We start from the raw sequence: 16,968 nt of genomic DNA on the forward strand, positions 1-16,968 counted from the left end.
CGCGTCGATGGCGGTTATTTTTCTGCGGTATTTTTTTATTTTTGCACGGTATTGTTCGGAAAGCGTTTTCAAGTTCGCGGAAAATTCTTTTGCGGTATCGAATCGATATTGATGTGACGTCGGTGATACCTCTGATTCAATTTCCTTGGTGGTCATTTTTATTTTAAAAGAGCTAGTGTTTTTAATTACTTAGATTCGCTGCAAATTCCACATACCATGTAATGTTTGCCCGGGCTAGATTTCTATCAACGGCATAAATTGTAAACTGTTCAGTTGCGTTCCTGTCTATAATTGTTGATATTGTATTGTTAAACCCGGATGAACTCGACGATAATATATTAAACTGCATCATTGAAACCAGTGTCAATCGATAAATACCCTTAACAGTTGCGGTAATATTTACTGTATTCTGTGTAGGAGTCCAATCGAATGATCCATGCCGAATTGTGTATACTGTGTTGATGATGTTCTCATGAGGGATTTTTATTTTTTCGAATTGCTCTGCTACTCTCGGTAGTCCGTCTTTAATCGCTTCAACATCAGTTTTAATCGTTCCTATTTCCTGTATATGCGTGTCCACATCTTTTTTGTTCGCTGCAACCCTAGTAATGAGTGTATTTATTTCCTGTATATGCGTGTCTATACTTTTTTTGTTCGCTATAACATTAATTTTGAGTACTTCTATTTCCCCTTCATGCACGTCTATACTTTTTTTGCTCGCTATAGCATTAGTGTTAATTGTTTCTATTCTCTGTCCATGCGCGTCTACATTATTTATGATCGTTACAACATTAGTTTTGATTGTTTCTATTTCCCGTGTATTCTCGGTCATACTTTTTTTGTTCGCTGCAACATCAAGTTTGATTGTTCCTATTTCATATGTATGCACGTCTATGCTTTTTTTGTTCGCTGCAACATCAGTTTTGATTATTCCTATTCCCCGCCAATACGCGTCTACATTTTTTTTGTTCGCTTCGACATCAGTTTTGATTGTTCCTATTTCCTGTGTATGCGCGTCTACATTTTTTTTGTTCGCTTCAATATCAGTTTTGATTATTCCTATTTCCTGTGTATGCGCGTTTATATTATTTATGATCGTTGCAACATCAGTTTTGATTGTTTCTATTTTCCGTCCATGCGAGTCTACATTATTTATGATCGTTGCAACATTAGCGCCGATTATTTCTATTTCCCGTTCATGCACGTCTACACTTTTTTTGTTCGCTTCAACATCAGTTTTGATTGTTTTTATTTCCTGTCCATACGCAGTGATATCATTTATAGTTATTGTAATCTCATCCGGCTTGGTATTTTTTTTACCAAAGAATTTATCAAAGTTGTCATCGATCCTGTTAACATTTTTTCGTAACGAGGTAAATTGGCCCGGCAGCGTCATAAGATCCGAAATAGCATTTGTTATTATTATAAAATTCGGTTCGGTTGCCGTCGGGGGCCCCCGAAAAAAACTATCGACAATGTGTCGCACATCGTCGAAATGCGTTAGCGTCAACACGATCCGTTCTTCATACGATTTAATTTCACTACGTAAACCTTTTAACGAATTTGACATGGTTATATAATTGTCGCCAAGTGTACTTATTTTTCCATTTATCGTCAAGATGGATTCACCCGGTTTGAGTCGTCCGTCGCTGTTATACAGCGCGATAGTGTCCTCGGCGGCATCACGCTGTCGTATTAAAACGTCATTCAGTGACACATTACCGGATTTCAATTTACCCTGGCGGTCTTGAAATACAACTATTTCGCCCGGGTCAACACTTGTTAGATTCAACATATCAGCGATTTCATCCTCAATTAGTTTTTTTATGTCGGCGGCGGCCGTTTCCGTGGATTCTTTCAGCGCCGAAACCGGTCGCCCCCAGATATCAATCATTATTATTGTAAATGTTATTCTCTAAAATCCGTTGAGCTTCTACGACCCCACTAGTGTATTCGTTTACAACCACATGAGGTGGTTTCCGCGATGATGAAATCGCCGCAAGTACGTTCAATACCTCACGGCCACATATCGGTGGGTCACTTAATCGCTGTGTTGGCAGCGTGGAATAAAAAACCCGGGCTGAACACGCCGGGGCTGAACACGCCCGGATATACCGCATGAACTCTTTCGGCGGGGCTAACCCGTATGAATCAAAATAGACGATCGCACGCGGATCAATCGCGTATGCAACCCAATGAGTTCCCGCTCCGGAGGACCCATCGAGGTTAATTATGCCTGTTTCAGTATTCCTTGGGGCCGCCGGTAATTGATCCCTCATAAAAACACCTCTGAAGTTTTTTATCGCTAGCGCGTTTGCGGCGTCTATTAAATCAAAATTAGACATGGGAGTCATAGACTCAGGAGTCATTGACTCCCGAGTCAATAAACGGTTCCCGGTAGTCTTAGACCCTTTCCCGAGTACCATGAATACGGGGTTCCCGGTAGTCTTAGACCCTTTCCGGCCACGGGTCGTTTTTTTTTGTAGCCTTTCCCGGTTGCCTTCTTCAATGCCATCCCCGCCGCGGTACCAACGGCTCCTAACGCCGCCGCCTTAGCCACTGCTGGGGCCGCCGCGGCAATCAACGCTGGAATCGCAGCTAACAGCGGAAATATCCCACCGGTCTTTTCCATGTTTTTAATTGCTGCGGCTGAAAAATCTATTTGAACACCCTTTTTATTCTTCATCGCATCATTGAAATGTTTTATTTGACGCGCCGTCAACGATATCTTATGATTACCACCTGCCATCTGCGACGGCTTCAGCGTTATTGTGGTCCCGCATTGTTTAGCCGACTTTGATCGTAATTTCTTGACTTGACCATCAGTCAACTCTACACTGACGACACTATACGACATTTTATTGTAAACGCGTTTGTGTTTTCAATTACATGTTTTCCACTGGCGCATCAACGATTCTCATTCGTCCACCAACGCCTTCTAGCAGCATTGATTTATCGCTGAGAATGACAGCAACCGCTCTATAATCGGCGCCACCCGGGGCTATACGAGCTCGGAAGTGTATATCAACGACGGATTGTCTCGTTAAATCAAGATGTTCCAACGAAAAATAATAAATCGGATACAGGTTTTTAAAATCAAGTTGTGATATTTGCAAACCAGTGTCGACGTTTTGATCACGACCCATATACGACAGCAATCGATGGTACACACGTGCGATATGGTTGTCGCCGTAATTAAGCTGTATATCCTCGGATGGTTCCTGTTGTCCGTTTATTCTCAGCGAAACATCCCTGACTCCTAATTGATCAAATATCATATGGCTGCGTTCTTGATTACCCAATCGTTCCCTATTCTGTAACGCAACAAATATATGACGCGGGGCTGAAACACCTTGTTTTGATGCCAGGTGCCATGTAAACGTATCGGCGACGTTATCCTCTTTAGCATCAGTTGTTACCGCTAGCCAACTCAACAACGATTTCCCTCCCTGTTCCATAAATGCTAACAATCGTGCTTCCGTGGTAACTGATGGAGTCAACACCGGCATCCACAATGCCATTTTAGTTAAAACAACCTTACCGGCAGCGACGCCAGCAGCACGCCATATTGCATTGTTATCATCGCCCCTTCGCGTCAGCGCGATTGTATGCTTAGCCCCATAGACAACTTTTCTGACATTTCTGCAGAATCCAAATATGTGATGGAGTGGAATCGCGCATGAAAACTGTCGGCGTGGTCCTTGCAACATTCCTACTCGTGCTGCGAATCCTAGATTGTAATCATTGTTGGTGCTTTTTATAACAGTGAAATTAGCGCCTGGTCTTGCTCTGCGGTCTGGATTGGCTGCTTCAGCCTGTGGGTTAGTTGCGGTATCTCCTTCCACCAGCACGTTGATGTACTGAAGATGGTCAGCGTTATTAGTGGTGTCCTTTGCGAACATTATAGATGGGCCCGCCGATCTTGTATAATCATCCGAGTATCTCGCCAACCCAATTATCGTCGTTGCAACATCAACCTCGCGTTCTATTGATTCAATTTCTCGCCCGTCAATAAGATATCTGGCGCTCTCAAATAACGCCATGATACCGTTGTTGACGAAGCCAACTCGAACACGATGGTCATCTGCGTATGGTGCATTATCGGCGGCATTTGTCACGAGTTCTCCCTCGATTTCGATAAACGCTTCACACGGCAGAAAGTATTTACTGGTATCTTGGACCTGAAGTTCAATTCGCGATCGTAGGTCGGGTTGCGCTGCATAATAAGAATAATATTGATAATCACGGACAGAATCATCCCTGCGCACTGGGGCGTCCATATCAAACGCGGGGTCAGCGGTACGCGCAAACATTTTATTATTTATCATGTTGATGTTTTCAATTGCGATTTTTTCGTCGTAAATTCTTTGAATTTAAACCACTCCCCGCTATCGCGTTCATGAGCGCGTTGGTTGCCGCATCGGCGGATGGCGAAGTCGCCAACGACGGAGTCGTCGCCAACGACTGAGTCGCCGCCAACGACTCTAGTTTTTCTTCCACGGCGTTATTTATTACTTTACTGACATTTGCAGGCATCACTGTCGTTGATGGCATTACCGGTGGTTTCTGTTTTTTTCTCCTGGATTTCACCAACGACATTAGTTTGTCTCGCGCGGCTGAAAGCGCCTTTCCGGCAACATCTCCAATAGCACTAATTCCCTTATCACGAATAACATCAATAGCCTTCATTCCTAATTGTTTGGCTAACGGCGCTACTTTTGGAGCCATTCTTGTAAATAACCCCGCAATGGTGCTACCGAGACCGTCTCCATAGTACGCGTGGTAAACAGGCAATCGCGAGTTTACCACGTAGACGAGTACTGGTTTATCATGGTTGTAGTGTATGATCATCCTTATTAAAAACACCAGTTTTCCAATTAATCATCCACGAGTTCGTCTATGAGCGTTCGATATGCATTAATGTCCATAATACCGCCTGTAAATAACCGCTTGCAAATATCAGCGGCCTCATTGATTATTTCCGTAGAGTTATTTCCGGCTCGTTTTCCTCCAATTAGTACCTCTAGCCGTGATATATCACTGAGAACACTACCAGGACAGGTAACGCCGTAGGATTCTTTACCAACAGAGTATCCTTTTCCTTTTTTTGGTGTTATACTCTTAACTTCCTTGTGGAATGCGTCGTAATCGGATTTACTACGATGTGGTAATGCATCTTTATGTTTACTTGCTAAATACACTATTCTTGCCCAGTCCTTTAACGACTTTATATTTTTCTCGTAACCGCTATTGATATGCTTCTTATCTCGTATGCTCTTAGCAAAATTGTTGGCAGCAAAATTAATTAATTCTTCCCTGTTGCTGAAGCCTCTAATTTGATCTATTGTGCTCTTCTTGAGTACAATACGGGGTATATTCCCTTCTTTTTCTTCCGGTATTTCTTCTTCTGGTGTTTCTTCGGGTATTTCTTCTTCTGGTTCTTTCGCAGTAGCACCTAGTTCTTCTTCGTCGGCCATTGTAACATAAGGTTCTTGTGGTTCGGTTATAGCGAGTGGTGGTGGCCTCCGTGTTGTAGCAGCCGCTATTTTTGCAGGGAGTGTTTCTAAAGACCTTTTTGTTTGTTCGGTCTGAGTTGCTATCTTTTCAAGCGCACCAAGAACGGGTACAGTTACCGCCGTAACATCCTTAGTCGCTTTAGTTACCGGGGCAAATAACTGTTCACTTCCAACAGCAAAATCAGTTTGCATTTGTTGTCGCGTTTGAAGTTTCTCTCTCACTCTGTCTCGTAACGGTATAAACTTTCTAAGCGCTGCTAGTCGCTCTCTGGCTAGCCGAGTAGTAAGTGATTCACCTACCATTATTGTAAATTGATCCGCAATTTTCTAATTTTCCGCCGAGTGTACCATCGGGGGTTCCACGGAGTTTTCGTCTATAATCCTTCTAATGTTTTTGATCTTACTAGAAATCTCCCGGCGTCGTTCATAAACACGTCCGAGTTTTTTTCGTATTATTTCAACGGCAGTAAATAGTCCAATGAATGCATTTGCGTCATTGTGGTACAAGTTTTCATTGATCGTATGTTGTAATCGTTTTATAAAAAAGTACTCGCGGGCCAGGGTAAAACGCCCCCGTTTCGACTGTTCGTTAATAATCTCATAATCGGATAATATTTTTTCACTGTCGAGACCATCAGATAATTCAATTCCTTGATTTTTTAATTTTGAAATCTCGGCTAATATATTATTGATGTCTTCGATATTCATTATTCTTATAGAACATCTTGTTTTTAAATAAAAAAAAATGAAACCCCGTGTATCAATCCCGAGGTGTTCAACAATACTGAATACTTTGTTTTCTTCCGGAATGGACAATTTATTGTCATGGCGACTTCGTCAGCGCCATAGGCGCCGGTGACTTCGTATCTATATATGAAAATCGAATTCTATGCCCGGTCTTTTTTGAGATTGCTGTTTGATATACTCGTTCTGCTACTTTTCGTATTGAGGCGATACAAATGTCAAAGTATCTACTGGCTTCATTCATCGACTGAAATATTTTTTCCTCGTGAGTTGTTGTATCAAATGACTTTACGGGTTTTGCTTTCTTTGGGTATTTACCGGTTTGGCCTTTTTTGGTATTTTGACTCTGCGAGACAGCTTGCAAGTTTATAAGAGAATTATCAGTCTTATTATTATTAATATGATCAATCACAAGTCCATTTTCGATTAATCCGTTGAATACCTCAAATACCGCCCTATGAACATGGTACTTCTTCTTTCCGGCACCAAACATCAGATACCCCTGATTACTTACGGTACCAACCGGCTTCTTCAGTTTGCGGTTTCTAACAATGCCGTCGCGAGATGCCTCGTAATTGACGAGCAAGGGGTGAGGTCTGAACTCTTGGTCCATTTATATAATAATACTACTTGTCTAATTTATTATTTGGTTTAATTATGAATCTTTCAACGTAGTCTTGGGGGGTTTTGATGACGAAGTCAGCGGTGGGGTCAATGACGGCGTTTTTTATTCGTTTGTCATAATAGCGTTTTAGTTCCCTGTATCGCTTTCCGCCACAATTGATACACAACTGCGATTTTCCTCTTACACCGACGTGGCAAACCAAGCACGGGAGGGGGCCAAGAGAACCATTACGAACGCTTTGTAAATGGTACCCGCAGAATTCACCTCTACATGATTTATTGCACGGGGTTGTCGACCCAATCATCAACCATTTGCAGTGATTCATTATACTATATTCTTTCATTTAAATACTTGTTTTAATTATATGGATGAGTTCGAGAGATTGGCAGCAATTAAGCCCTGGAAAAATATTAAGTTCAATCTCGATAGAGTCCTCAAGGACACACCAAAAGCGTTAATAAACGATAAAACCCTGTTGAGTAAAATACGCGATTGTATCAATGAATTCAAACGTGATGGTGCATCTCATAGTTGGTCAACATTTCGAATTGATGGTGTTGTTGATGCTACCATGAACGACAACCGCGCAGCAATGATAATATCACAACTTGACGGTAAAAAGTATTTCTTCAGAGTAAAATTCATTGTCCGGGTGGAATCAGGTGATTGGATCATACGTGATAAATTTGAACCAGTTCTCAGCGACAAGAAAACAGTCACTGTCAGCCGCGACTCCAAGCCGGGGTTGTTAACCGGAATTGACAGACCATACTATGAACGAGCGTATCCTGAAACAGCAGTTGTTTATGGAATATACCCGTTAAATAAGAAACCTGATATCGGAAAACTGAAACCGATGAAACAGTCAACGGGGATAAATTGTGTAGCAGAACGAATAATAGAGCATTTTACAAATGCATGTCGAGGAAACAAATTGACTGATTTACGACGTAGCAAAATCAACCAGTGGGAACTAACCGTAAAAGAGCGTGGAGCAACCATCAGCGACATAGCGAGATTAGAAACATCGCTGAGATTTCCAATAACCGTTACAACGATAACCGGTGAAGTATTATACGAATCGAAGTATAAATCGAAGGGAGCCCCAATCAAAATTATTGATCATAACGAACACGCATGGACGCCCGCGATCACAATATTTCCACGGGATAGAACAGTAAAGTATATCCCCGAAGAATTCCTGGGAGAACAATTCTCCAAGGACGGTTTTCTCGCGGAGAGGAAACTATTTGATGCTATTGCCTACTTGTGTAAAAACGACCCTGTATCAGTGTGGTTACTTCGCAGCGCTGAAAACGATGCGGATACCTTTGATCAGTTTGTAAGACCAAACGGCGAATTATATCGCACTGAAGCATTTCACAACAGGATGAAAAAAACCGCCATAGAATTTGAAGAGCATGATGAACAACTGCTAACAAATTGTTTTACGATTCCATCGGTTGTAGCTCATGTTGCAGCAAGGAAAAATGCGTGGAGACCAACGCGCAAGGAATTTCTGCCGGATGTACAATCCAGTTGTTTGGAATACTATCACGGTGGACTATGGAACACTGAATACAACCGCGACGGTATGATCTCGGTTGATATGGTTGCCTGTTATCCAGCGAGTTTTCTCGGGTATGGATCCGCCGCTGAGTATTTCAAACGATTTGGACACCCCAGTCATGAAATGACTCGTGTTGCTATTAATGGACCACTGCCTGATTTTGATTTAACCGGATTCGCTCGCATAGTATCATTTGAATTCGCGGCAGGACTCCATCGCTGTTGCTATATTTGGATCGGTAGACACATGGCTGAAAAGAAGTGGCTGCCAATAGCGCTGCTACGGTATATGATTGATTGTAGCATGCTAGTTTCGTTGATTGTCAGTGACGCGATTATATCATACCGGGCGCAGACTGAAGTCTGGTTACCAGAACCGGAGCGTCTAGATAGCATAATTGACGAGTCCAGAAAAAACATTGATGCCGACGAGGAATATATCATCGAATGGTCCAGGAAGATATTTAACCAACGAAACCGCGAGGCAAAAGATCTCGGTAGAAGAATAATTGGTAAGTTCACACAAGGTGGAAAAAACTGCGACTACAAACGATATTGCTCACGGCTGATTATAGATGACGCAGAATATGATTTCGTAATCAAGGACGCAGTGGCAAAAAATAGATACGTGAACTGCAAAACAGCTTTCTTGTCCAATGGAACGAGGTTGGGTACAGTTGTTACCTACAGCGATGGAGACAGCCCGGCGTATCCACATTTGAGGGCGTCTATGCTGGGTTATGCCGCTATCAATTTATTCTCGATGATAAATAGATTCCCCGATACCGCGGTTAGAGTAGCCGTTGATTCGTTTTATATTGACGTAAAGTATAAGGGAAACGTAGCCGAGTTTACTAGTCCGGACGAGAGTTGGGGTACATGGAGAATTAAAAATGAAATACGACGCGATTATTCCTCGTCAGCAGATGTCACCGTTGAGAACAACTACTTACGTGGTGATAAATTGTCAGAATGGTCTAATGCACCATCGTGTTCTGATCCAATTTGTAGACACAAGACGGTTTATTTAAGCGGCTGTGGCGGGTCAGGAAAGACGACTCGGGCAATTGAATTATTTCGAACGCGGGCAAGTATAATCGTGCTTACACCGACCCATAGACTAGCGCGAGAGATAAAACAACGAAATGTTGACGCCGTTACTTATCACAGCTTTTTTCGATACAGCGGCGGTGAGTGGACTCCTGATCGAATGGGTGAAAAATTTATTCCCGACATTATCATCTGGGATGAGATATGTACTGTTTCGTTAGATACTTTACAAATGTTTCTTGAGTGGTTGCTGCGCGCGAATACAGCGGTGATCATGTGTGGCGACCATGGCCAACCACCACCATTTGTCGGCGAGGGTCCACATGATTGGTTAAGGGGTTTTGTGGACTATTATGAAGAAACCGATACTGATTACCGAGCACTTGATGAACAACTGCGCGAGGTTAAAAAACTAATCAGATTACAGCCGGATAGAGTTCAGTGTGAAATAATCCGCGAGGTAATTCCGGAAACGCCGTTGAATGAATTCTGGGAAACATGGAGACCAAACGATTTGATTGTAGCGAGTAGAAAGATAGTCAGAGACACACTTCAGCGGAAGTTGTTTACGTTGCATAAGGAAAAGTTTCCAACGCGTCCAGTGCCGTTATGTTATAGACCCGCGGACACACGGCGGCAGAACATTGAAGTTGAAATTCCAGGCCGGACAGAAAAACAAATTCTCGTGCTGAATGATATCGTGCTCGTTGATATCGGTGTCGTCGAGGACGCGCTACGTGCTGATAAATCCCCGTGGACGCTAGGATACGCAACAACAATACATTCCTCGCAGGGACTAACCATCACGGACACAATTGTTTGGATAGTTGATAATCGCATCGAATGGTCGAATCTAGTCTATCTTGCAGTGTCCAGAGTACGAAGGATAAATCAGCTTCGAAGAATTGTTATTGACGAAGCCACCGACGAAGCCGGCGACAAAGTCACCATCGATGCAAGCGTCATTGATAGAAAACTCTCGGGTTACCGCCAACAGGATAAAAAAAAACAGCGGCGTTTTGATATTGATGCCGAATTAATAATCTCGCTACGACAACAACAGAATAATCACTGCGCGAGTTGCAATTGTATAATGAGTTGGCGTTATTCGGATAAAGACACTCGCCAATTTACCGTGGATAGGATCGATAACAGTCTCGGTCATGTCAAAAACAATGTGAGGTTGACCTGTCTTGAGTGCAATAGACGCAACGGCGCTAGTTAAGACCACGTGGGGGCAATTGAGTATCGTTAGGTATCACTTGTAGTTGCTCGCGTGTAAATCCGCGCTGAGGAGCAGTTGAATCCAGTCTGTAGATCGGTGGTCTACCAGTTGATCGTGTTATCGTTGATATGTTATGTGTGGTAACACTCCAAATAGGATCGGTAGCCCTTTTTTTACCGCCTTCAAGCTCTCCTGGTTCATATAGATATCTAACAGTGACATCGCCAAGAATCGGCTTGGAAACGCTATTTATTTTTGATTTTCCGGGTATATACTCGTATTTAATCGCGTCGCTGGGCTTCATGTTGATTGCTCGGGTAATCTCGTTATTTAACGCTGCAATTACACCTGGCAACCTTTTAACCCATTCACGAGATCGTTTTTCTTGGATGAATTCCTTCGCGTATTGATATCCAAATAACCGTTCAGCGAGAGTCCGATTGAATCGTTCAACAATTGCCTGATCACTATGTAGCGCAGTATGACCTCGTCGTATCGCGACGCTATGATGTTTCAGCGTTGATAAAACAGCGCCGCGAAATTCACTACCGGGATCAACTTGTAATAGATTTGGCCAGCGCAGAGGACCTCTTCGATAAATTCTTTCAAACGCAGCGGCTACTTCAGTTGCCGACTTTGTTTTTAACGGCTCCGCTTGTTTGTATCGACTCGCAACATCAACTACGGTTAGCGCGTATTTGTAACCGTTGTCATGCGGCAAAAATAGTATATCAGCCTGATGAACTTCATTAGGTACGCTGACATCAAAGCGCGAGAAGTTGATTTGTTTAGGCGGTGGTAGATAGATTTGCCATATAGCCTGTTTGGATAACCAATTAGCCGCAGTGGTCTTTGTTACCTTTGCAGCGCTTGCAAGCTTACCAATTGCGGCCTTCCCCTTCCAGTATCCTCTCGGAGAATAATAGATGGATTCCATGTTGTTATTATAAACGCTATCGTTTTCAATTACCAGCGCCAGAAGCTCCGCTTCCAATCATTAATTTACCTTTCATAGCCGATTTTACCAACCATGAGGCCAATTTTTCTTTGACGGATTTATCAGGAATAGCATTTAATGCGTGAATTAATTTTACATCCGCGATATGACGCTGTTGCAGATCGCTACTTTTGTAAGCAACATCATGAGCATGACACGCCTTATCGATAGCGTTTATTGGATACTCACCGGGTTTGGGCTGATTTTGATCATCGAGTCTAATATCTAATCGTGTTCCGGGGCCACAGTAGTTATATCCTGGGAGGTGTTTTTCTCCTGGATACTTTGCCCACGGTGTTCCGGGGAGTTTTGCCAATTTGGCTGCGATGTCACCTCCTCGCTTTTTTTTAAAACATCTCCGGGTCTAATAGAAATAAATCTAAATTTCTTTGTACCGCATTGTACACACTTGCCAGTAAGCGCCGATCTATTATTTCTTGTTGTAACGGTTGTCATATCATTTGTGCCAGTACGCACTCTACACTTTACACAATATAGATCCATAATTTATGTATAGAGATATGAATATAATTGATTTTTCGGCGACTAAAACAAGAGAACCAGTTAAGCATGTTGCAGCGTTACCAAACTCGATCCGGATGATTATCATCGGACCATCTGGATCCGGCAAGACGCAATTGTTACTCAATTTAATAATGAGATGGATGAAGTGGGATAAGTTGTATTTGGTTGCTCCTAGCGTAGATGATCAACGATGCTACGAGGTGTTGAAAGATTTCAACGAGAATGCATCAGCGATCGCTAAAAAAAATGTTATTGAGTTTATTACGGATATCAATGATGCACCGGGTATTGATGATATTGATGGCGACGTTAACAATCTAGTCGTGTACGATGATGTTATGTTAGACAATCAAAAAAACCCAGCTAGGATATTTTCCAGAGGCAGGCATAAAAACACTGACGTGATATATGTCACTCAACGATACACTCAGATTCCAAAAGTAATTAGAGACAACTGTAATATTCTTGCTGTGTTCAACGGCGTTGATACACACACGCTACGAAATATTTGGCAGACATGGTGCGGCGGTGACATGGACTTTAATGTTTTTCGAAACTTTTTTAGTCATGCTCAGTCGACCCCACATGGATTCGTAACGATAAATTTACATGATCCTCGGACACGATATCGTATCGGACTTGACCAAATATTCGGTTAGTTGTAAATAATTTTCATTGTAAATAACCACTTAGCAGCAGGGGGGGCAATGACATCGACGCGGTCGTCGATGTGCTTACCGGACGCTGACGACGCTGGGGATCGACGCGCAGAAGGTGTTAATTAAACCAAATGACGACGCGACGATCCCCCAACGACGTCGTCGTTTTTTTTTTACCAGGCGCTGACGACACTAGATCGTTGAGTGCAGAAAGTAATAATTAAGCCAAATAACGATTGGACAAAATGTCCGATTCGCCCCCTCTGCTGCTACTGTTAAGATCACAATGACATAATTTTAAGATTACAGTGATCACATGGATTCTTTGGTTGTTTTTGTTTGTTTTTTTAAGCTGTATTTTAATATTTGTTGTTATTTTATATATTTTGGTTAAATTCAGGCAGCTAACATTCTTTTATGTCTGTAATTAGTGTAAATACGAGGTATAAGTTGTCATTCTAAATATTCAGAGGAAAAATATATTTACTTACATGACAGCCGTATATGCCCAACAGAAAAGTTAACTTACATAAAAATTCTTGTTAAATTACAACATCCTGAGTTGTTATTATCTCTTCAATTTGCTATTCATTCATCTTTATTTAAATTTATTTTAAGTGTTATTATTTTTATGTAATTTTTTTAATTTATGAACCAGCAGTATTTTTCTTTCAGGTTATTGAATTGGAAAGACGCCGTCAGAAAACTAGTGGCAAGTGAATATTTCACCATAACAATGAGAAATATTCTTGACGATGTCTCTTTACAAATAAAATAAAAAATTAAATAAAGTCAAACATGTATTAAATCTTGTTTTGTATCATAGCTTAGTTGCAGCAGATTGCTGTTTTAGTGACTCTTTCCCAAAATGACAATCACTGATTTTAATAAGTAAATACAAATGACAAGTTCAACACTTCTATTATATGTCATGTTGATCCACTTTTTCATTGTTTTGCCTTTGATTAATTAAAACTTCCAAATATACTATAAATTATTCAGAGGACAAATAAATGTCTGTATTATGAGGTGATCTGTTTGATGAAAAGGAAGACCAGTTTAGTGTAAGTGCAGTTGGGCATATGTTAGCTTTGATGAAATAAAATTATAGCATGTTAAAATCAGATAAATACACATATGTTGTTGTGGTATTTTTAGATCTCACAATATAATTATTGTCAAGAGATTAACACATCAGTCAATTTGGCATCAGTGTGTGTGTGTGTCTGTCCATATGTATGTTTAGATTAACCTCAGTATTCAACTTTGTAGTTTTGAATATTAAAGTATTTTTGTGGTATCTACAAAAAGGTGTCTCACAAAATTAACAGTGTATACTAAATGTCCCTACAAGAAGGTGGTCTCTACAAAAAGGTGTTTCTAGACAAAGATGGTCTCTACATAAAAGATATTACCTACAAAAAAATGTCTCCAAAAAAGGTGGTTTCAGCAAAAAGGTTTCTCTAGAAAAAAATGTGGTTTCCATATAAAGGTTGTATCTACAAAAGTGTATGAAAGCTGATCATCAGTAATGGTGTGTATTCAAGAAACTGGTACAAAGACAGCAATATCATCTCTTTGACTTACTCAATCCCATAACTGGCGAACTCTTTTCTTCTGGCTATTCAAGGAGAAAAGGTTGGCCCTGATCACCATCAAAGACTGTCACTCCATGATATCCCACATTTTCAGATATCATGGCAGAGGTTTTATTGGTCATGATAAACCTATCAGATTTAATGGCCAATTTTGATCTGAATAGTCCAAATTCTCACCCAGTTTCCAAAGTGCCATTTTCTTGGGTTCTGACATGCCTCAGTTTGGATACGTTTGAGCCCACACTGAAATTACTGCCATACATGTTTCCTGATAACTTTATTTTTGGCATGCAGGGTAAGCAAGTTAATGCCCAGTCAGTAGACCTGAACTACCTTCATTTCAGATCAGATGGTTCCATGGTCCTAGAGAAGACAGCCAGACCTTGTAGCCATGAATACATTGTCAACAGTAGGCAATCCAAGAGGTTGTTACACGACCCCTATCCTATATAGCTAAGCCAAGAAAGGCATTGCTACAAAATCCTATACAAGATCTCAAGCATTACTCAAGTGCACAAAGAAAATTTGTGGGAAACGATAATGTCTATTTCTTCTGCACAAAACTTGGAAAGAGGATATACCAGCTCAAGCCCCAGGATTAATTTCATGACAGTACAAACTTTTGATAGATTTTTACAGTCCAGATTAATTTCATGATGAGATCACTACAAACTTTTGATATATTTTTACAGTCCTAATATGTTCAGCATCAGAGGAACCATCATGGCTGTGGTTACCATGCTGGACTCATGACTGAAAGGTTGTAGGTTCAGATCTTAATATCAGATTATCCCAGGTTAGATACCATGGTGTCTACTTTGACAAGCATTTTACTCAAATTGCCTCAGCATTATATAACCTGCTTATTTTTGCTCTGCTCTAAAACACCAACCAAACCAATCAGCTTCTAATGCAACTGAAAATTACGAATGATGGTCATGGTCATATGCAAAGCAGTATGGTACTATAATCTAAAAATTGTTTTACAGTTAAAGACTGGTTCATCTCTAAATGAAAATGCCTGCATATAAGTTCTTTTTCAACACACTTGCCTTCACCAATCTGATGCATTACCTGTGCTTAAAACATTCTCAGTAATTGTAGAGGTTCATATTTATTAAGTCTTAATAAAGCCTAAAACATTCTCAATAATTGCAAAGACTCATACTTGTTATGTCTTCATGCAGCCGACAAAACTTTCCAGTAATTATAGGTTTATATTTAATAATTCTTTATACAGCCTAAAACATTCTCAATAATCATATTCATACTTAAGTTTTCATGCATCCTTAAACATTCTCAATAATTGTAGAGATTATTATTTACTAAGTCTTCATACAGCCTAAACAATTCTCAACAACTGTAGATTCATATTTATTGAGTCTTCATAGAGCCTAAAATATTCTCAGTAATTGTAGAGATTCATATTTATTAAACGAGACTAGAAATAAAACTTTTCCTTTTATGTATGTATTTCTCTACAAATTTTAATTAGACTGCAATGCTTATAAATTAAATATTGTAGGTGGGTAGTGATTATATTGTGTGAAATTGCCGAGTTTTTATGAAGCAACAGATCACATGGTCCTGTGATGCAATACTAGCCAGTCCTCGAATACAAACAGAAACATGGCGAGCGAGATAGACAGGAAGAGACCAGATTTGGGTTGCACATTCAAAAGTTGAATCTGTTTCCGACATATGCTCATAACTATATCTGTTGAATTGTGTGTTAATGTGTTTAAGACCTGACAGTAGATATGTACAACAATAAGAAGGTGCTCTATTTCATATTTTGGAATTTTAAAAAGGCAATGTAATTTTAACATAAATACTGATACATTGTGTGCTGTGTAAAAAAAAGTGATAAGGATTAAGTGATGGTGCCCAATGTAAAATTAAAAATTTACCACAATGCAATAAATTCATTTAAGAAGGATGAGGTTCATTTTGTTTTACATGTTAATGAGACCTTCATTACCTTCCCCCAACACAGACACACACACACCACCTAGCGACTAGTATCTTGAAAATATACATCCAACACTGAAACACTGACAGAAAATACTGAATTCTGGGCAAAGAGACTAGAATGGAAACCGACTTGAATGTGAAACCATATCCATTACTGGGGAGGTGTAAAAGGCATTGAGAATGGTTTTTATCAGTCCTAACTTAAGCATTAGTTTTTCACATAAAAAACCCACCAATAAATCTGCAAAGCAGATCTCATAAATAATTAATTTAAACATTAAGAAGTTTCCTTCTAATGATTCAGTTATAGTGTATTTTACATGCAGGCTTAGCGTATTGACAAATCTGATAGTATATACATGTCTGGTATAAATAGATTATGTACTGTACTGGTCAGTGCTCAAAGAAATTTTTTATTAGACACAGGCCCTGGGCTGGTTATTTAAATAAACTCACTAGCCCTGATTGAAATTCCACAAGCACATA

General features: G+C 40.5%; 1 protein-coding gene across 1 annotated transcript in view; it reads left to right on the forward strand.

The window, feature by feature from the left end:
• Positions 1-16,447, forward strand: part of LOC149782540 (mdm2-binding protein-like) — a 119,604-nt gene extending 103,157 nt beyond the window's left edge. The window contains exon 20 of the mRNA XM_089933971.1: positions 13,586-16,447. Within this exon, the coding sequence (XP_089790097.1) occupies positions 13,586-13,630 (45 nt within the window). The 3' untranslated portion in view covers positions 13,631-16,447. The remainder of the gene's footprint in view (positions 1-13,585) is intronic.
• Positions 16,448-16,968: the final 521 nt, after the last annotated feature.

This window comes from Sinohyriopsis cumingii, chromosome 15 (genome assembly GCF_028554795.1).
Source record: "Sinohyriopsis cumingii isolate HCF-2022 chromosome 15, ASM2855479v2, whole genome shotgun sequence".
Lineage (NCBI taxonomy): Eukaryota > Metazoa > Mollusca > Bivalvia > Unionida > Unionidae > Sinohyriopsis > Sinohyriopsis cumingii.